Source organism: Suricata suricatta, chromosome 15 (assembly GCF_006229205.1).
Source record: "Suricata suricatta isolate VVHF042 chromosome 15, meerkat_22Aug2017_6uvM2_HiC, whole genome shotgun sequence".
NCBI lineage: Eukaryota > Metazoa > Chordata > Mammalia > Carnivora > Herpestidae > Suricata > Suricata suricatta.
In genome coordinates, this window is record NC_043714.1 from 78,177,592 (window position 1) to 78,196,265 (window position 18,674).

General features: G+C 61.0%; 2 protein-coding genes across 5 annotated transcripts in view; both read right to left on the bottom strand.

The window, feature by feature from the left end:
• The window catches only part of VPS28 (VPS28 subunit of ESCRT-I), a 5,725-nt gene extending 742 nt beyond the window's left edge, over nucleotides 1-4,983 (bottom strand). The window contains exons 1-7 of one of the 2 annotated variants that reach the window (XM_029923128.1): nucleotides 4,879-4,983; nucleotides 2,216-2,282; nucleotides 1,572-1,600; nucleotides 1,419-1,456; nucleotides 1,040-1,129; nucleotides 219-324; nucleotides 26-127 (exon numbers count right to left, since the gene is read on the bottom strand). In XM_029923128.1, coding sequence (XP_029778988.1) covers nucleotides 26-127; nucleotides 219-324; nucleotides 1,040-1,129; nucleotides 1,419-1,456; nucleotides 1,572-1,600; nucleotides 2,216-2,252 — 402 coding nt within the window. In that variant the 5' untranslated portion in view covers nucleotides 2,253-2,282; nucleotides 4,879-4,983. Of the gene's footprint in view, nucleotides 1-25; nucleotides 128-218; nucleotides 325-1,039; nucleotides 1,130-1,418; nucleotides 1,457-1,571; nucleotides 1,601-2,215; nucleotides 2,283-4,807 lie in introns of both variants that reach the window. The other variant, XM_029923129.1, reaches the window with a different exon arrangement.
• Nucleotides 4,984-5,260: 277 nt separating this feature from the next.
• Nucleotides 5,261-17,912, bottom strand: TONSL (tonsoku like, DNA repair protein). 3 transcript variants are annotated; one of them, XM_029923053.1, is made up of 26 exons: nucleotides 17,865-17,912; nucleotides 17,674-17,769; nucleotides 17,299-17,441; nucleotides 16,573-16,756; nucleotides 16,101-16,230; nucleotides 15,760-15,931; nucleotides 15,576-15,690; nucleotides 14,928-15,073; nucleotides 14,675-14,827; nucleotides 14,308-14,433; nucleotides 13,988-14,165; nucleotides 12,751-12,833; nucleotides 12,560-12,649; nucleotides 12,134-12,206; nucleotides 11,892-12,055; nucleotides 11,694-11,817; nucleotides 10,841-11,586; nucleotides 10,669-10,745; nucleotides 10,141-10,294; nucleotides 9,977-10,055; nucleotides 9,140-9,441; nucleotides 8,807-8,978; nucleotides 7,907-8,082; nucleotides 7,317-7,390; nucleotides 6,711-6,844; nucleotides 5,261-5,522 (listed from the first exon to the last, which is right to left on the bottom strand). In XM_029923053.1, exons 1-26 carry the CDS (start codon nucleotides 17,887-17,889, stop codon nucleotides 5,329-5,331), a joined length of 4,110 nt encoding a protein of 1,369 aa, XP_029778913.1. In that variant the 5' UTR covers nucleotides 17,890-17,912; the 3' UTR covers nucleotides 5,261-5,328. The 3 variants fall into 3 exon arrangements, with proteins under 3 accessions (XP_029778913.1, XP_029778912.1, XP_029778914.1); XM_029923052.1 differs by having other exon boundaries at nucleotides 10,669-10,748; XM_029923054.1 differs by lacking the exon at nucleotides 5,261-5,522 and having other exon boundaries at nucleotides 6,757-6,844; nucleotides 7,317-7,386; nucleotides 10,669-10,748.
• Between the last annotated feature and the right edge of the window lie 762 nt (nucleotides 17,913-18,674).

The window sequence follows — 18,674 nt, forward strand, 5'->3', positions numbered from 1 at the left end:
CCCCCCCGCCCCGTAGGGAGCGCACCGAGACCACATCTGCGATGCAGCGGTTCAGGTTGCCCTTGTCGTCCTTGATGGTGATGGGCCGGTCCTCTTTGATCCTCTCCATGGCGAGGGGGCAGTCCAGCTGAGGGAGGGAGGGTGCCGTGGGTCCTGGGCCCCAACAGCACCCGCACCTCCCACCTGCTGTTCCCCTGGGAGTGGAGGCGCCCACTCACACGGAACTTGCGGCAGAATTCATCAATGGAGCTGATTTCAGCGCCCTGCACCTGCCGGAAGGCGGCTTTGTACTGGACCAGGAGCCGGGAGCAGGCTGCAGTGTACCTAGGGAGAGGGCCAGGCTGTTGCCCTCAGAACCAGGCTAGCCTCGCCCACACATCCTGCTCCCTCAGCCCATCCAGACACAGGGCAGCTCTCAGAGAGATCAGATGGGCCATGAAGACAGGCTTCCCTTGGGGTCTAAATAAGAGAGCTTGAGAGAACAGTAAGTAGAAGAGGGAAGTGGCCCAAATATGGCTGGCTGCCACACGGGATAAGCCCAGACCCAGGCAGAAGCCTGGCCAGCTCCCTCCTCTGGAATACACTGGTCACACCTCCACATCGACAACTCACGGTCTCACAAGGGAGGCCTATGGCACTGAACAAAGGTCCCGTGTACCTCCTAAGTGCCAGGCCTGGCCAGCAGCACCTCCCTTCTGAAGCCCTTGAGTCAACAAGGACATCTGTGCCCAGGGAGAGCAGGACTGGGAACCCCGACCCACGTGGTGGACACCTCTCTCCTGCTGAGACACTTCTGTACCACCATTAGGACGTCCTGGCTGAGATGCTGCCAAGGCCACAAGCACCCAGGAGCAGCCTCCTTGTGCTGGGTGGTCCCCACAGGAGAGGGCGCCCTCATGGCCTGAAGAAGGCAGGATCCATATGAATCCCTGGCTCGGACCCCTGTTCTTGCTTCCTCCCGAGTACCCGGGCCCTGGAGTGCCGAAGCAAGCTTCCAGGATCGGCGCTTGTCACTGGTACAAGGGCAGCGGGCTCTCACTCGTTGGGGGTGACACAGTCCTTGATGTACGCCTTCTCCAGAGCCTGCATCGTCTTCACAACCGCAAACAGTTCTGCCATGTTGTCATACCTGAGGACAGTGGGTCTGTCAGGCCACGGCTACCGAGGTCCCCAAAGCCCAGGGCGCCAAGCCTCCCAGAGCGTGGCAGAGCTCTGTACTGGACCTGCCTCTCTCTCCCTGCCCTGGCAGAGGCTCCTTGGGAACTGCTTCCCCAGCCTGACCCCCAAGTGGGGGCGGTCTGGAGGTTGGGGAAGTTAATCAGGGGCGGCAGGTGAACGTGGGGTGTGTGTGTGTGTGTGTGTGTGTGTGTGTGTGTGTGTGTGTGTGTTGGGTGGGGGCAGTTTGGGGCTGGACTCACTTCTCCCGTTCCCGGGCATTCTTGTACAGCTTCACTTCCTGTTGGACAGAGACAGGGCAGTGTGTCGGCCAGGAGTACCAGGTGGCTGCGGAGTCTGGGGGAGGCTCACACAGGCACTGGCCAATGCCGGCCAGGTGGACATCTGCCACTCACCTCATATAGCTCCGGCTTGTTTCCAGGGGCTGCAATAGAGCAGAGAGCGAACAGGCTGGCCGCCAAGGCGACCCCAGGGAGCTTGTCCCCTGGCCCTAGCCCCAGCCCCATTTCATTAGCCCACCCAAGGCCTCACCCTGTGGAACATCCCAAAGAGCCCAGAGGGAGCTGGAAGATGGGATTCTACTCCCAGCACCCCACCAACTTGTCGTGTGTGCGGGGGGACCTGAGCAGAAGACGTGCCTCTGGGGCCAGGGAGACACATGCCGGGGCCGGCTCCCCGTTCCACTGCTGCTCCTCAGCTACCTCACTCCATAGCAGGGTGACCACACCTTGCTTACGGCACAGTGACAGGGCACAAATAAGGGCTGTCACATGCCTTGTGACAGTTCCCCTGGCTTGATTCCAGGATACGCAGGATCCCCTTCCAGTCGCACTAAAGCTCTCATCTCTGTGCCTCGCTAGCCCCACCTGGAGGTCGTCTCTGGGTCCCCTGGTCATAAACTGCACCAGTCCCCAGATGCCTACTGAGGCTTGTACGGGGGAGACACTTACAGCCCCCACCCCCCGCCCCCTGGCGTCTGCAGCAGGACCTGAAAGCCTGGGCCCTTTGGGTCCCTGGGTCCAGCCTGGGCCACACTCACCTCCCATGCCTGGAGTGGCTGGGATCCCGTGAAACATCCTGCAGGCTCAGGTGGCCCCAGCAGAGACCTGGCGGGTAGAGCCAATGTCAACTGAAACGTGACCCAATACCCCTGGGTCTCATGTGCTGGACCTCATGAGGAGCGTCCCTGCCCTCAGCAGGGTCAGATGAGAAATAGGTGAGGTAGGGAGACTGAAGAACTCCATGGAGAACTTTTTTTGCTCCTTTATTTGCTTTATTATTGCTGGGACCTGTGCCCCTGCCTTGCACACGCCTTATTGCACAAATCACGTATGTCTACCTGGTAAAGGTCAAGAAATTAATAACTTATTTGGAGTCCTCCAGCACAGTAGATAACATCTAAAGAGTGACCGGGAGGGGCGCCTGGGTGGCTCAGTCAGTTAGGCATCTGGCTTTGGGCTCAGGTCATGATCTCACGGCTTGTGGGTTCGAGCCCCACATCGGGCTCTGTGCTGACAGCTCAGAGCCTGGAGCCTGCTTCCGATTCTGTATCTCCCTCTCTCTTGACCCTCTCCTGCTTGCACGGTCTTCCTCTGTCTCTCAAAAATAAATAAAAAACGTAAGAGTGACCGGGAGAGGCTGTCCTGTGCATGTTCCAGACCACTGACATGGACTCTAGACATCTTGGTGCCAAGACCCCCAGGACACCGGTTTTTGTTCCGACCAGCTCCTGGATGCCTGAGCACATGTCCACCAGCCCCCAATCTCACTCCTGACCCCAAGCAGAGGAGAGACTCGTGCTTCTTTGCTTTCAGAGTTTCCCAGACGCTCCCCGCTATGCTCTATCACTTATACTATTCAGTAAACTCTGTTCTTGCTTCCTTCTGGCTTAGGTTTGATTTTTTTAATAAAAAAATTTTTTTAAAACATTTATTTTTGAGAGACACAGACAGATCACGAGCAGGGGACAGGGAGAGAAAGGGACAAACAGAATCAGAAGCAGGCTCCAGGCTCTGAGTTGCCAGCACAGAGCCTGATGTGTGAGGCTCGAACCCACAAACTGTGAGATCATGACCTGAACCGAAGTTGGACGCTCAACCAACTGAGCCACCCAGGCACCCCTTATGTTTGATTTCTAACCTATGTGAAGGCAAGGACCCTCTTGGCTGGTCCGGCAGGACCCCCTCTGGAGCCCTGGACCTGGCCTGCCTACATCATAGTGATGAACACACAAGGTGCTGCCCTAGAGACTGTAGAGAGGAAGTGGGTGCTGACAGCATCTCAGGAGAGCAGAGGGCACTGGCGGGGTTGGGGGCGCACTGAAGGCTGCTGCAAGCCAGGAGAAAGATGAGAAGGTGGCAGGTATCAGAAGACCTGGGGAGGAGCATTTGGGCAGAGAGAAAAGCACACATTAACACAAGGCCTCTACAGAGAAATGCAGTGAAAGGGACACACAAGTGGGGGAGAGAACTTTCCGAATGAGCATGGAGATATGGGATCAAGGTACACAGCTCTTGCGGGTCAGAAGTATGAGTTTTATACTAACCCAGCGGGACTTACTACTGATGGGCTCCCAGCAGGGAAGTGGGCTGGGAAAGAACAGAAGCCTGAGGCCGCTGGGAGGGTCCTTCCCACTCAGGGAGCTGATGCACTGGCTAGAGCCAGTTTCAGACGTGCTTTGGACATGAAACCAAACCCACTGAAGTATTTGAAACAGGATGAAAATTAAAAAGGAATCAAGAACAATTCCCGTTTCTGGCCCAATGACAGTCAGGTGAATGGAGTCGGAAGAGATGGAAGACGAGCAGGCTTGCAGGAACGGAGTCCCGGTGCTGCCGTGCAGGCTCCTTAGACATCAAAGGTGTGCCGAGGCGGCTCAAGACAGAGGAGAAGCCAGGTTAGCTAGCACTCCTAAGGCATGACACTGGGGATGGGGGAGGGGGGGGGCGTTACACAGGGGACAATAGGAGGAATGAAGAGAGAAAGGAGCCCAGGCTGGAGCCCTAGCTCCCCAGTGAAGGAAGGCTAGGAAGGGGTTAAGGAGCACGTCTCCGAGGGATTGACCTTATCTGGGAAAGCAGATGCATTACAGAAGCCCGGCGGGTGGCAGCTGGGAGACCACTGAGCCACCCTCCCGCAGCCTCTAGCAGGGGGTGACCGGGCGGAGAGGGCTGAAGAGTGGAGGAATAAAGGGATCGCCGGCAACTCTACAGCGGGATTCCACTCTGTCGCAAAAACGAATGTCCCCTAGCTACAAACGAATACATGGCTAAATCTCAGAAGCCGGACACTGAACCGAAAAGCGAGTTTCTAGAGAAGGCCCACATTCGACCGCGCAGATGCCGCTCTGGCTGCTCCCGGGTCCAAGAGAGCAGTGAGGCGCCGCGAGTGGGGTAGACCGCGGGGGTGCGGCCCGACCGGATGCGGAGGGTACGGACGGGGTCCGCATGCTGCTCGGGGCGGACCCGAGCCCGCGGAACACGCCTGGGGCTCCTGCCCGCGCTCAGGGGCGTCAAGCCTGGGGAAACGGCTTCACAACGCCAGGCGGGGCCGGGAATAGAGTACCCCAAGATGAGGAGTAAGGGGCCTGGGCGCGAGGGGAACCCTATGCGACAAGACGACGCCGACGGACCTAGCCCAGCTGCCTTTTCCCATCCGGTTCGGCCGGCCCTTCCTGGTGTGCCCCACCCCGGCCCGGGGTACCTGCGCTCCCTTGGCCAGTTGGGGAGGCCCGTGGCGCCGCGCTCCAAATCGACCTCTCGGCGCTCTTTGACGTCTACGCCTGCGCGCGCACTTCCCCCTAGCACCCGCAATCTGCGCTCGATCACCTAGGTCTGCGCCCGAGCACGCCTCCCTCCCAGTCAACTACTACCTGACGTCCGCGCCTGCGCACCCCGGAAACGGGCGGGCCCCGACTCCAGACCACGCCTCCTGCCTTACAGTCCGCTGGCTGGAGACTCCGCCTTCTCCGCGGGACTTCTAAATGACCGGACCTGCCCCCAGTTCCAGGGAACTCTCAGCTCCCCTAGGCAAAGTAAACCCACCACTTTCCCCCTCCCACCCGCCTTCCAGGCAGCAGCGGGGGTGGAGGCAACAGCGGTGATCATTTATTTGAAGCGAGGGTGGGTGGAGGGCAGGGGCAGCGCCAGCCTGTCAGAGGCGCCTGTAGAAGAGCTGGGGCCCTCGGTCTAGTGTGCACGCGCCAGGGCCAGGCTGGCTGGGCAGCAGCTGGCGCAGGGCGTCCCGGTCCTCGGTGGAGAGGCGTCTGCTGCACAGCTGCAGCTCCCGGAGCTGCATGGTGATCCTTTCCCAGAGGTCCAGGCCCAGGGGGCCCTGGACAGCACAGCCTGCAGGGGGCACACAGGAGCTGGTCTCAGGGAAGCGGGGGGGGGGGGGGGGGGGGGGGGGGGGGGGGGGGGGGGGGGGGGGGGGGGGGGGGTGACCACGGAACCCTGCAGAAGCCAATGGCGTTCTTCGCAGTACCCTATGGGACTCCCAGACCCTCAGTAAGAGGCGCACTTCCTCTGAGGCCCCAGGGCTTACAACCAGGTGCTTGGGCAGATGCCCAGGAGAGGCCCACTAACACTCTAGGAAGGCCTGTGTCCTTGGTGGGAGGGCTCCTTCCATAGCCAGTAGGCAGGCAGGAGGGAGACTGGCTAAAATAAATGCTTCAATCACTGTCCTCTATGACAAGTGATTATGACAAGTTTCTATGACAATGCCTGGGTCTATCTGTAGAATGGATACAATAGGAGTACCTATGAGTCTTAGGAGGACAGACACTAAGTTTTCAAGGTTTGATCTCCAGGGAGGCCAGAGTGCCCAATGGGCTCAGGACCCTAGGGATCTAGGGGAGAGGACAGGGTGTGTGGGGAGCAGCACTTCAGCTGTGTGCAGATCTCCCACCACCTTGCCTTCAGGGGTGCCTTCTTAGAGAGGAGCCAGCCTGGCCTTGGGGGTAGGGGTGAGGAGCAGGGGGAACCCAGAGGTTCCCTGTGGACACGCTCACTCCTTGTCCTGGTCCTCTCTTGCCCTAGGCCCCAGCTGGATGGGCCAGGCTTTTGGGTGGCCAGTTTACTAAATTAAGGTCTCCTGGGGTCATTCTCAAAGCAGCTGTGGGAGGGTACTGTGTCTCAGTGTGACCAAAATGGGAATAAGCTAAGATGCCACAGGCTGAAGGTAGAGTCAGGGCAGGCCCTGCCAGGAAGCGGGAAGATCCCTCGGTAAGTTTTTGCCATCCTGATCTTGAGCTCTGTCCTTTTGCCAACGGTAATTAGGGAATCCTTGTGAAAGGGGATCTGTCCTCCCAATCACCATGCTCTCTGAGGTTCAGGCTGAACAGGCCAAAGGCAAAGAGCTCATGCTCCTTCTGCCCTGTTTTAGGAACTGGGCTTACACCCCCCTGCAGTTACACTGGTCACTGTCCCCCACTGTGTCAACCTCAGAGAGCCCAGCCCACCTTTGCCATCTGGCTGGTAGCAGTGACAGCCCATTTAGAGGAGGCACCAGAGCCTTGGGTAGGTCCCCAAGCTCACCTGACAGGCCAAGGAAGGTGAGGCCTGGGGGCCGCACCTGGAGAGCAGACAGGAGCTCCTCCAAGCCAACACGGCCAATGTCGGGGTTGGCAGACAGGTCCAGTGAAACAAGTGAGGGACAAAGAGGAAGGCATCTAAGACAACAAGGGAAGAAATAAAGGGGTCAGCCTCCAGGCAAGGAGGCCCCCAGCACTACAGAAAGCTGCCCCAGACAAAGCACAGGTCTGGGAGCCACAGGCCAGGCCCTGTAGGCTCTGCCAGCTGGACGCTGCAAAGGGCGAAGACCATAGTGGCCAGGCCTGGGCATGCCTCCCTGGCTTGGGTGCCCAACACTCCCAAGAACCAGCTGAGGCTGGAGGGTCACGAGTGGCCCCTGTACGCGCTGCTGCACAAAGGGTGAAGGGAAAGGCTCTCGGGAGCCTCAGGAGGATGGGAAGAAGAAACACAAAGAGGCAGGGCTGAAGCTGGAAGGGGCTAGGTAGGTCCTGGGACACACTTGGGGAAAAAGCTGTTACTACTGGTATCCCTTCCCTGCCTGACCCAGGGTACTAGGCCCTGAGGTCAGACCCCTGAGAGGGGTGCAGGAGCGGGGTGGTGTGGCACTACCTGCTCAGCTCTCTCACCGCCTCGTCGCCCAGGTGGTTTGCAGACAGGCTCAAGTGAGCCAGAGCACAGCCTTCCTAGACACAAGGAAGAGAGCCAAGAGGGGCTGGGTTGAGTGGGGCGCCTACCCTCTCTGCCTCCCCTTAGAGGCCCCAAACCCAGGTCAGATACCTTCCTTCTTCCTCAGAAACAAGGGGCCAAATACTGCCTGACCCCCAAGGCACAGGAGGGGAGCAGTATCCCTTCAATTTGAAAATCAAAAGGAAATGCCTCCCATTCTAAGTATAAGTCACACTCGACATGTGACAATCACAGGGGTCAGCCCTACGTGGAAGTCAGAGGAGAGACCCCTAGGAATCCTGGCTAGACCTTGGGACCTGCCTGGGGTCCCAGGCACCTGTCCTGCTGGCCAGGAACTCACAGCCTGAGGCCGGCAGCTCTACTGAAAGCTTCACCCACAGTTGTTCTTTCTGAACCTGCAACCCTCTTCCCAGGCTGCCCCCACCCCTGCCAGGTCTCAGCAGCAGAACCGTAGCCTGGACGGCCCAATGTTGCTTTGCCTTGGCACCCTCCCCCATCAGCTGCATACATACCTTGGTCAGGAATCTGACCACAGGCTCCATGAGGTTCGAGTCACTCTTGCTAGCTGCCACAGAGCTAAGCTCCAGGTGCTGGAGGGTATGGGCAGGCAGGCTCTGCAGGGCCTGGGCCAGGGCAGTGGTGCCCAGGATGTTATAGGACAGAGACAGTGTCTTCAGGTGCTTGGCATCTGCACAGGGGACCAGAACCTCTGTCGGCTGCACACAATCACCACCCCAGCCCAGCTGCAGTCCTAGGCCTGACACCTTCATGATTCCTCTGGGGAAGCTCTTTCATCCCTGAGACGTTGTACAGGCAGAACTGACAGAACTCCTGCCTGGGGTTTCCCAGGCAGGGAGGAGGCAGGGCCATACTCCCGAGCCCAACTTCTCCCCCCTATCCCAGGGCCGCCTGCTCCCCCCGCCCCAAGCTGGGACGGGGTACCTGAGACAGGCCCTGGGCGGAGATGTCTGTGAACGATGGGGTGGGGTTGGGGGAGCACTGCCTGCTGCCCCAACCCGGCCTCTCCTCTGCTGTTGCTCTCACATCCCTGAGCCCCACTTCCTAGCCCACCACTTCTATAGAGAGCCTCCCTGGAGGACTCCTAGTTCCCAGTCTCTCAGTACTGGGACCACCACTCTCTGCAGCCTCCGTGTGTCCACGGAGGGAGCGTCTAAGGCAAATGGAAGACTAAGAGCTGGTGAGAATAGGGAGACAAGGAAAGCGGCCCATGGCCTGTCTGGGGAGAATGACCCAGGCCCAAGCACACCCAGCATGTCTACCTAGGTACTCCTACACACCAGGCCTAGTGGCCCGGGGCCCTTCTTGCTCAAGGCTCTCTGTGCCCCTGGACGTGCCCTTCTGATGGCGACTGGAACCCTGGGGCCAGGGAGTGGGCATGCCCATCAGCTCACCTTGGAAGGCACTACCTAGGGCTGCCTGGTGGCTCAGGAAAAAGCTGGGACCAAAGCCACAGGCCTGGAGACGCAAGGTACTGAGTGAGGGGCAGGCTTGCAGGATGAATGCCAGGGCCTGACCACTGCCATCCCCGAGGGGGTTCATGCTTAAGTCCAGCTCCTCCAAGTTCTGTGGAAGACATGGGCCCCCCTGGAGGATGTGGTCTCTTTGCCATCCCAGAGCTGGGCACAGGCCAGCACTCCCAACCGCACCTTCCCACCCAATGATGGGCTGAATACAAATGTTCTGAGGACATCCTGTTGCCAGCCTGCTGCTCCCCATGCCTCTACCTGCAAGGTGGCCTGCCCCAGGAGACCTGTGGCAAGCTGGCGGAGGCCTTCAGGGCCCAGGTGATTGGAAGAGAGATCAAGGAGGATCAGGCCAGGCATGGTGCCCAGGGCAGCCAGCAGCTCAGCAGCGCATCCGTCCCCTAGCCGGTTCCCTGCCAGGCGCAGCTCCCGGAGAGCCGCATGCAGCTTGAGGGCCCTCAGCAGTGGGGTGAGCTGAGGCTGGCGCAGGGCCAGGGAGCAGATGCTGAACGAGGGGCCCGAGCCCTGGCACTCCATGGCCTGCAGCACCTCCTGGTGCTCCTCTGGAGGGGGGATATGGCGTCACCAGGGCCAGAACCTGCTGTTCTGCCCTGGGAAGCCTGGGGGTCAAACCAAACATCTCCCTCCTCACTCATGAGCCCTGGGACACCCCAGAGGTGCTGCAGAGCTCACTCCCACAAGCCTGTGCACCTATCACATGAGCCCCCACACATGGCTGGTGGGTGGGGATATCCCTTCTCTGCCTTGTAGGGTCCTCTCAGCAGGGTTCCAACCTCTCACCCCCACATTTCGGGGCCCAAGGCAAGCTTCCTTGGAGAACCACCCTGGACCTACCCCCCAGTCGCTCTGGTGACTCTGCCATCCCATCTCCCCCAGGGTCAGTGTTCCCCCACCTGCCACCCACGTGTGGGCACTGGGCAGAGGAAAATCTGAGGCCAGGTGTGGGCGAGAGGGTGCCTTGGTCGATAGCTAGGGCTCTGGGATGTGAGCCCCACAGACCTGGGGGTGGCACAGGAAAGTGGAGCCTGAACACCCAGCCCCTCTGCCCAGGGCGCTTCAGGCTCTCCTGGTCCCTACCTTGCTCCAGGCTCTGGCAGGCCCTGCGGTAGCGGTCGGCCAGCGGGGGGAGGTCCCACGAAGTCACTTCAGCCAACACCTGCAAAGCACCATCACTAAGCAGCCCCAGGGCCCTCCATGTTGGGGGCTCTCCTATGCTCAGAGCCCAGGCTCCCACCACTCACCTCCTCATTGCTCTGTAGCACATCGGGGATGGGGTCCTGTGGGGCTAGCAAGGCTCCCTCCTTTCGCAAGACGAGCCTCGGCAGCAGCCCACAGGCCTGGCAGTAGCGCCGGGCAGCCTGCTCAGCCAGCCAGGCCACGGAGCGGGCCTCCTTGCTGCAGGAACGAAGCGGAAGCTGACCTGACCAGGTCCCCCGCACACACTGAGGAAACGCCTCCAGGGTCCTGCCATCCCTGCTCTGAGTCTATAGCTCTTCTATGTGGCTCCCTCCCCTCCCCCTGCCCCAGACATGCCCATGCCCTCTGCAGCCTGACCTACCCACTCCAGTACCCTGCCCATGCTCCTGCAGGGCACTCTTCCCCTGGCCGGTGACCTCACCTCAGCTCTAGTAGGCCCCCTAGGCAGCAGGGTGACACAGTGAGTCAGAGTAAGTATGTGTCCATGACCCGTGCCATCTGATCTGCAAACATGACCGCTTTCCCAGGGGTGGGAGGGGGGGCTGGGCCTTGGAGGGCATGTGGCACCTTACCTGTGTGGGACGGGAATGAGGAAAAGACTGTCCTGAACTCGCACTCGCACCCGGATGGGAGTGGGCAAAGACGGGCCCTGCTGGGTGGGGGCAGGGTGCAACAGGCTGAGTCAGAAAACACAGCTGTCTACCCCCACCACCCTTGCCGCCCCCAGCTGGGGAGAGCACCCACCGAGGGCTGGCCCGCCGCAGGGCTCTCCCCACTGGGCCCCGAGGCCCTGGAGACATCCGGGTTCCACGGAGGCTCTGCAGCTGAGCTGCATTCTCCACCTGCCCTGACCAGCGCACTCCAACCCCTGAGACGGGGCAGCCGGCTCTGCCTGGCCCGGGCCCGGAGCCTGCTGGGGCTCCTGCTGCCTGACCCCGAGGCATTGTGGCAGGTACTGTCACCACTGCCCGGGGAGTGGGGCAGATAGCTGTCCTGCCGGCCGTGGGGCGGTGGTAAGTCGTCCTCCAGCCAGTCTGAGGCCAGACACTCCTCCTCAGGGATGAGTGCTGGCCGTTGGCGGGTGGCCTCGCCTGGACCCCAAGGTGGGCTGGGACCCGGGTGGCAGCTCTGGGCACTGCCCACACCTCGGATGGCCGCCCGGAGGGCAATTGCTGCCGCTGCCTCTCGGTTGCTGGTGGAGTCAGGTGTCCAGGCTTTGGCCTGTTGCGGGTGGACAGAATGCCGGGGCCTCTTCTGGTTCGGTCGGGGGGGGTCAGGGTTGTCCTCGCCCTCTGAGCTGCTACTGCTGGCCAGCTTGTGCCTGCTCCTCCTAGGCCTAGTCAAAGCTGGAACTGTCTGTCCTGGGGAGACCCTGGCATGGGCCTGAGAGGTCTCTGGGAGTCCTGGGCAGGGGCTCGAGGGAGGAGAGACTTCGGGGTCAAACAGATGGTTACATGGAGGGGTGGGGGAAGCCAGGGAGCCGTGGGGAGCTGTGGGGAGATAGAATCTAGTGTGAGGCAGTGTCCGGCACTACCCCCCCCCACACGCTAAAACGCCCCTTAGACTCAGGGCCTGGGGCACTCTCAGGTCCACTTGCCTCGGCCTGAGGAGGCCGCCCGGAGCAGCCTCTCCATGGCTCCAGCCTTCTCTCGGGTTTCACTGTCCAGATCCTTGCCATACAGCTTCACCCACTGCTGCAGGGTCTCCAGCGGGCTGTGCCCCTGCGCGGCAGCTGCCTGAGTGGGGGTGGCAGGAGTGCCCCACCCACCACAGCCTGGCCTGTACCCCCGCTCACCTTCACGGTTCGGAGTGTGACTGACGCTCCCCGTTCAATGAGCAGTTCAGCCACCTCAAAGTGGCCACAGGTGAGGGCATCATGCAGAGGAGTGAGGCCCTCACAGCCCGGGCCGCCCGGGTCATCTACCACGGCTCCGTGGTCCAGCAGGAAGCGGACGATGTCTATGGGGTAGGGGATGTGAGCTAGCTCCCGGCCTTTGTCGGCCCCCTGTCTTTGGCATGTCCTAGCCCCGCACTCACCCAGATGCCCATAATTGCAGGCCTCGTGCAGGGGCGTCCAGCCACAGTAGTCCCGAGGGTTCAGGGGGTGGCCCTGCGACCAAGGATGGGAAGGAGTCTAACCCTGAGTATCCCGTAGCCCGGCCTTGCTGAGTGGCTCTGAGGCCCCAGGAGGGCCAGGGCCTGGGTCTCAGAACTCAGAACAGGCCCCACAAGTCCACCCCCAGGCCTGGCCCTGCCCTGGTCTAGGTCCTAGCAGAGAGAGATGGTCCCCACACAAGATGCATTATCTCAGGGAGGCCCCTATGGGGACCAGTGCAGGGCCAGCAGCCATGGCACACACCCCAGTCCCCATGCCCTGCCCTGTCCCCTCAGGGAGACCGTGTACCCCAGGAGAGAGCCCCTGCTATGACCCACAGGGTAGCTAGGATGAGGCAGTAGACCCACCTGCCTTACGAGGTCCTGGACACGACCCAGACGGCCCTCAATGCAGGCTCGGTGCAACAGGGTCTCCCCAACGTCATTACGCCGGTTCCACTGTGGGCAGTTGTCCCAGGACAGGGAGCAGAGGTGTGAGGGGACCAGGCAGTCCTGGCAAGCATGGGAGGGACACGCACAGCCCCCCGCACCGTCCTCACCTTGCTCACTCTCTGCCGGCCCAGGCAGGCCCGTGGCTCCTCGTCCTCCTCCGGCTGCTGGGACCAGCCCTCAGCATCACCCTCTGGAACAGAGCCCGGCCCACTCCACGTAAGCCAGGCCACCTGCCCCCAGTTTCCCCTGACCTTCCCAGCCTGGGTAGGGATCCAGTGTAGACTGCCATCCTACTCCCAGACCTGTCCACAGGGGATCCCCCTGACCTTTCTGCTCACCTGACCCTGTCCATCATGTGCTGACCTCTCACCCCATGCCCAGACCCTGCTCTGGATCTCCCCAACCCAGACTTCCATCCCCTCCTGGGAAGCACCATTTTTGGGTCAAATCATGCGCACATTACAAATAGCTCATCCCGAGAGCCCAGGTCCCCTCCACCCGCCCGTGCTCAGCCTTCCTGTCTGCATCTGCCTCCCCCAACCCACCTGGCTGACCCTACTCCTCTGCTCCTGCCTTCTACCCCCTGTGCCTCTGGTTCTTGCTAGAACCTTCTTCTACTTCACAGACTGCTTTTACATGATCACTTGCTGAGCAGTGCTACCGACAGTTCCTGCTGTGGTCCTCTAACTCTCCTGTGGCTGCCTATACACCCACATACCAGTGACACACAGCCTAATCCTCTCATAAAGCATGGCATAACCTTCCCACAACCACTGGCTGCTCACTTGCTCACTGAGAGGTTCTGGAAGTCCCTCAAATTAAACACTGAACTTGTTCCTTGTGGCCCCAGGGACAGGTCACCCACCCACCTCCTCTCAGCCAGAAGCCAGCCACTGGCTTGCACCCACCAGCCCGGCACCCCATTCCCTGATGGGTCCAGCTCGAGCCCACTCAAGCCTGTCCCGCACACCCACCTCCCATGAGGAAGTGCCAAGCCCCTGTGTGTGGCAGCCAATATGCTGTGCCCACTCCCACCGTGCCTGCACTGTGCCCTCCTCTCGTGGCGCCATTTCCCCAGGTCTGACCCTGCACCTCCTCCCCCAGCAGATACCCACTACCCTTCCCATCACTAACTCCTCCAGGAAGGTTCTTGAACTGCCTTGGACACCCCCCGCCCCCGACTCCCCTCTTCCATCTACCAGCACTGATCACCCTTCCTCCACAGGGCGGAGTCCTCCTGGCTCCATCCTCGCCAGTCCCAGCCCAGGGCCAGCTACAGCAGGTGCCAGGGAGGATGTGCCACAGGCAGCTGGCATAGGAGCCAAGGCAGCATTCGGGCCTCACCGCTGTCTGAGAGCTCCACGTCGCTGGCCTCTGGGGCGTCACCATCCTCCTCCTCCTCCTCCTCCTCCTCCTCCTGGTCTCTGGTCACACCCAGCTCCCGCAGTCTGGCTTCAGTGCCAGGGGCCTCCTGGGGTTGCAGCCTTAGCTGCACTCTGTGGAGGTGCTGTAAGACCTGCCTCTGAGGAGCAGGGGATGCCCGTTCAGGGCTCCAGGGACACTAGAACACCCTGAATGGGGCGATGGGGGTGGGGAACAAGGACAGGCGGGGTGCAGGGAAGCTGCACTCGGGGATTCCTGCGTGCAGGGATGGGCTTCTGTACCTGCAGCTGAGGCCGCTGGGCCTGCTGGGCACAGCCGAAAGCCTTTTGGAAGCATGGTGCCAGCAGCTCATAGGCATCCCCGGCCTCCTCTCGGGACAGCGCAATGTTTAACCAAGTCTTGGCCTCCTGAAGCAGGGGGAGGGGGGATGAGCTTGGTGGCTGAGGCGCTCCTCCCCTCAACTGAACTGGCCCCAGCCAAGGCCCCAGCTCCCACTGTGACCCACGTGGAACAGGACGATGGCAAACCAGAAAGGAAATGCCTTTCCACACAAACACTGGAGAGCAGCAGACTTGAGGCAGAGCCGTGGGGACCTACTCGAATAGTCCCTCTGCACCCTGGGTGGGGCCGGGTGCCATCACGGCTCACCTCCAGGGCATCGCCACCACGCAGCCTCAGCTCCTGTTCATAGTGGGAGACAGCCCGGCGGTGCTCCTTCATATCTCCCAAGGTGGCAGCCAGCGACACATGGATGACGGCCAGCTCGGGCCCCGGCCTGCCTAGCAGCTCTGCAAAATACAGCTGAGGAGGCAGTGACAGCGAGGCCAGGGCTGCCGCACACCTCACCAGCCCGGTGTGTCACCACTACCCCTTTCCTCCCGCCCCAGTAGGGGATGCACACCTGCTTCTGGTAGGCCTCAGCAGCCTTGGGGAAGTCGCCTGCCTTAGAGAACAGGTCCCCCAGCTGTTCACAGATGCCCATGGCACGCTGGGGGTCACTGCTCTCAGACTCCTGCAGCTCTTGCTGCAGCCGGACCACCGCCAGCACTGCAAGAAAGAGCCTTATGTGAAGAGGTGGCACAGTGTGTGGCTCCAACCAGACTGCTCAACCGGACTGTCACCTGGGAGCCGTGTGCCCTTAGGCGGGACAACCACCCTCTCTAGGCCTCTGCTCACCCCTAGCTAAGAGGCGGTAGTAAGAAAACACACCTCGTGACATGCTGACAACTAGAAGCGCCTGGCTTACAAGCTATTAGAGGCTGTCACGTGTCAGTCCTCATGGGCCACACGCGCCATCTGCTCTCTTGTCCTCTTTGGGAACAGTTTTGTCTCTGCTTTGCCAACGAAGATCCTGGCTCATCTATAAATGCCCAGCCAGGCTCCTGAGCCCCTCAGCCACCCTCCAACACACTGTGAAGGCTCAGAGAAGTGGGGGGCTCTCTTCCCAACAAGAAGGGGGTGGGGAGCAGGAAAAGGTCTCATACTGATGTTGCCACCTCCCCACCCTTCCGGGGAAGTTCAACCTCTCAGGTCCCCTTCCAAGGCTCACCATACTTAAGGGTCCGGCAGATCGCTGACTTCTGCAAGGGCTTCTGAAATCCCAGCCTGTAAGCTTTCTTCAGGGCTCTTTTGGCAGCCAGAAAATCCCCCAGGTCTTGGAAGATCTGGGGAGCAAAGGAAGGTGAGACTTGCAGGCTTCCTGGAGCCCGGGCCCTGCGGCAGACAAGGCGCACCTGCGAGATGAGCACGCAGCACTCGCCCTCCATGAGTTCCTTCCTCAGGAGGCGTGCACACTCACGGGCCCCCTCCAGGCAGCGCATGGCTTGGGAGTGCTGCCCTCTGCGCCAGTGGATGGCACCCAGGTTGTAGCGGGCACGGAACAGGTCCTCGTAGAGGTGGTTCTGCCTGTGGGAGGTGACAGGGCTCAGAGTGCCTGGCGGGGGGCACCCAAGTGCTAACGTGCAGCTGCTGATGCTAAGCCAAGCCTGCGCCACACCACAGACGTGCTGTAGGTGTGCACGGAGGGTGGGTGGTGCTCTCAGGAAGCTCCTTCCCCTAGGGGTGGAGGCCTTACTCGGCAAGGAAGATGCTCTTCCGAAAATAATCGTTGCACGGGGCTGTCTGCTGCAGGCTCTCGAAAGTGAGGCCCAGGTTGAGGTAGAGTCGGGTCCTCATCTCGCTCAGCTCCCGCTTGGGCAGTGTCCCTAGAAGATGCCCCCACAAACCCTCAGTGCCTCATGCCCACTTGGGGCTAGCTCCGGGTCTGTGCAGCCTCTCCCCCACCCCTCCTCCACCTCTCGCGTGGTGCCAGGGCTCCTGCTATAGACAGAGAGTGGAAGGACACAGAGCAGACGACACCCAGACGTGAGGCTGTGGGGACCTGGGCCATGCACCTCCTCATGGGAGGCTTTAAGGACAGATCTCGTGGGCCCAGGCAGGCAGTAAGTACCCTCCGTACAGACAGGGCAGACACTGGAGCTGCAGCCTCCTCTGCTAGCAAGTCAGGAGGCAGAGGTTGGGGAGGCCCGGCCTCCAAGGGCCCTCACCCTGCAGCTTCTCGTCCACAATAGCCAAGCTCTTCTCAAAGGCAGCCTGTGCCTGCAGCAAGGTGTCCTGTGACTGGCAGTGGTCATAGATATCCAGGTAGGTTCGGCCAATGGTGGCCCAGGCCCTCTGCAGCTCAGTGTGATTAGACAGGGAACGGGCCAGCTCCAAGTAGCGATGCTGGTGCTGGGATGCAAAAGAATGGCCATTGTGAGCCAGCCCCCACCTTATGCAAATCTCATATGTGCTCCAGAACCCCCTCCACCCCTCAGATCTCCACAGAGCAGCCCAAAGCCAGGGCGCATGTCCCATATTCTCTGTGCCATGGGCGGCCTGCAGTGACAGCGGTGCCACGCTCCAAGCAGCCAACATCATCATAGCGAGGAGGCACTGAGTTGGCTGGGCTGCCACAGCCCCACTTGCCAGGACCAGTGCAGGCCCTTTGTGAACAGTGGGTCCCAACTCCCCAGCTGGCCCACAAACAGCTCAAATGTTATGTTCGTCAATGGCTTCTGGGGCCAGGCTCCCAGAACAAGCTATGATGTGCCTACCCAAAGACCAGACTACAATCCCTTGGCACAGGGCTGTCTGAAGAGGCCACAACCAGGCACGCCCCCCGAGCCAGAGGCCAAGACAGTAAAAACTATGCTTCTCTCCTCAGAAAGGGACCAGCACCAAGTGTGTGCTCAGCATGGGTCCTGGGGGGGGTGGGAGTGGGTTCTGCCCACCTTCAGGGCGGCTGAGTAGTCCTCCATCTCAGCCAGTCGCTCTCCGATCTTGCGGTGGGCCACGGCACAGCCCAGAGGGTCATCGATGCTCTCCAGGAGCTGCAGTTCATGCTGGTGCTCTCGCAGGGCCTCTGCATAGCGGCCTGGGCGGGCAGGCGCGGCAGGCTTCAGCCCCGGCCGGGCAGTCAGCCAGCGGCTGCGAGGGCGAGCGAGGCGGGGGCCGGCCCTGGGCGGCCCGGTCGGCAAGGTTCCCGAGCCCCCGTCCCGCTGGCTCACCCGGTCCCGCCTCCCTTCCGGCCCCCCAGGGCCCCGACCTCCGGCACCCCATTTCTCCCGTCCCTGGACCACAACCCGGGCCAGGCGCGGGGCACACACCATGGCTGGCCAGGAGCTCCCCCAGCTGGTGGGAGAGGGCGGCCTCGTCCCGCAGCTGCCCGCTTCTCTGGGCCTTGGCCTTGGCCTTGCTCAGCTCTGCAGAGAGAGGCAGACGAGGCCGGGACGCTAAGCTCCCTCGCCTGAGCAGAGCAGACCCGCTCCTCGCCCCTCATTCCGCCCCGGAGACTCACGGCGAAGCTCGCGCTCCATACTCATGCTCAGGCAGCCGCGCGCGGGGATCCGGACTTCCCGCGTTCCCCGCCGTCACGGCGGCTCCGCCCCCGCCAGGCGGGGGGCACCCCGGGAAATGTAGTCCAGCCATCCGAGGCATCGTGGGAGCTGTAGTCCGGCTGATGTCCGGTTGGGAAAGCCTAGGAGAGGACGGCGGAAGGGTCGGCAACTCCTTAGGCTCCTGGGGTCGCGTGGAAGCTAAGCTCCATCCCCACCCTTGGTCCCCGCCCTTGGGGTGCGGTATCTTGCGCTCGTTCTGCCACTAACCACTAACACACGCGGAAAGCCTACCTGCGTGATGACTTTACTTGGGGGACGCAACGCCTTCATATAAAAGGAGATGAAGGGATCTATGATCAAATACCCTTGAGTACTCGGATACGCCCTTTTTCACAGAGCCCGTGGAACAGCTGCGAATGCAGCCCCAGAGTCGTCACATTCAAGGACACAGACCCCTAGTGTTTTGGGGGGAAAGGAGAGATGAATGTCTTCCAAAGTGAACAGAGCAAGGTACTTCTTCCTCAATGCACACACAATGAAATCTTGGGGGCTTGGTGCACCTAGGCCGCAGACCTCTAAATACCGGTCCTGTCTCCCACTGCTTTGAGAAACACCTGCCATGCCTTCAAGTCCCCACTACACAGCATACCCAGTCCCAGATGCAGGGTGATGAGGCTGGTGTCCGAAGCCCCCAGAGGAAAGAGTGGGAGGTGGCTGCATTTATTTTCTGTGGAAGTTGAAACAGACCCAATAGGGTAGAACTCTCAGCC

Bases quoted from the DNA above. Each gene is read 5' to 3' on its own strand.
- TONSL (XM_029923052.1), bottom strand. From the start codon at position 17,889: ATGAGTATGGAGCGCGAGCTTCGCC. The intron at 17,442-17,673 runs GTGTGTGCCCCG...CTGCCCGCCCAG, and splicing joins GGAGCTCCTGGCCAGCCATG to GCCGCTATGCAGAGGCCCTG. The intron at 8,979-9,139 runs GTAGAGGCATGG...TGTCTTCCACAG, and splicing joins TGGGGCAGGCCACCTTGCAG to AACTTGGAGGAGCTGGACTT.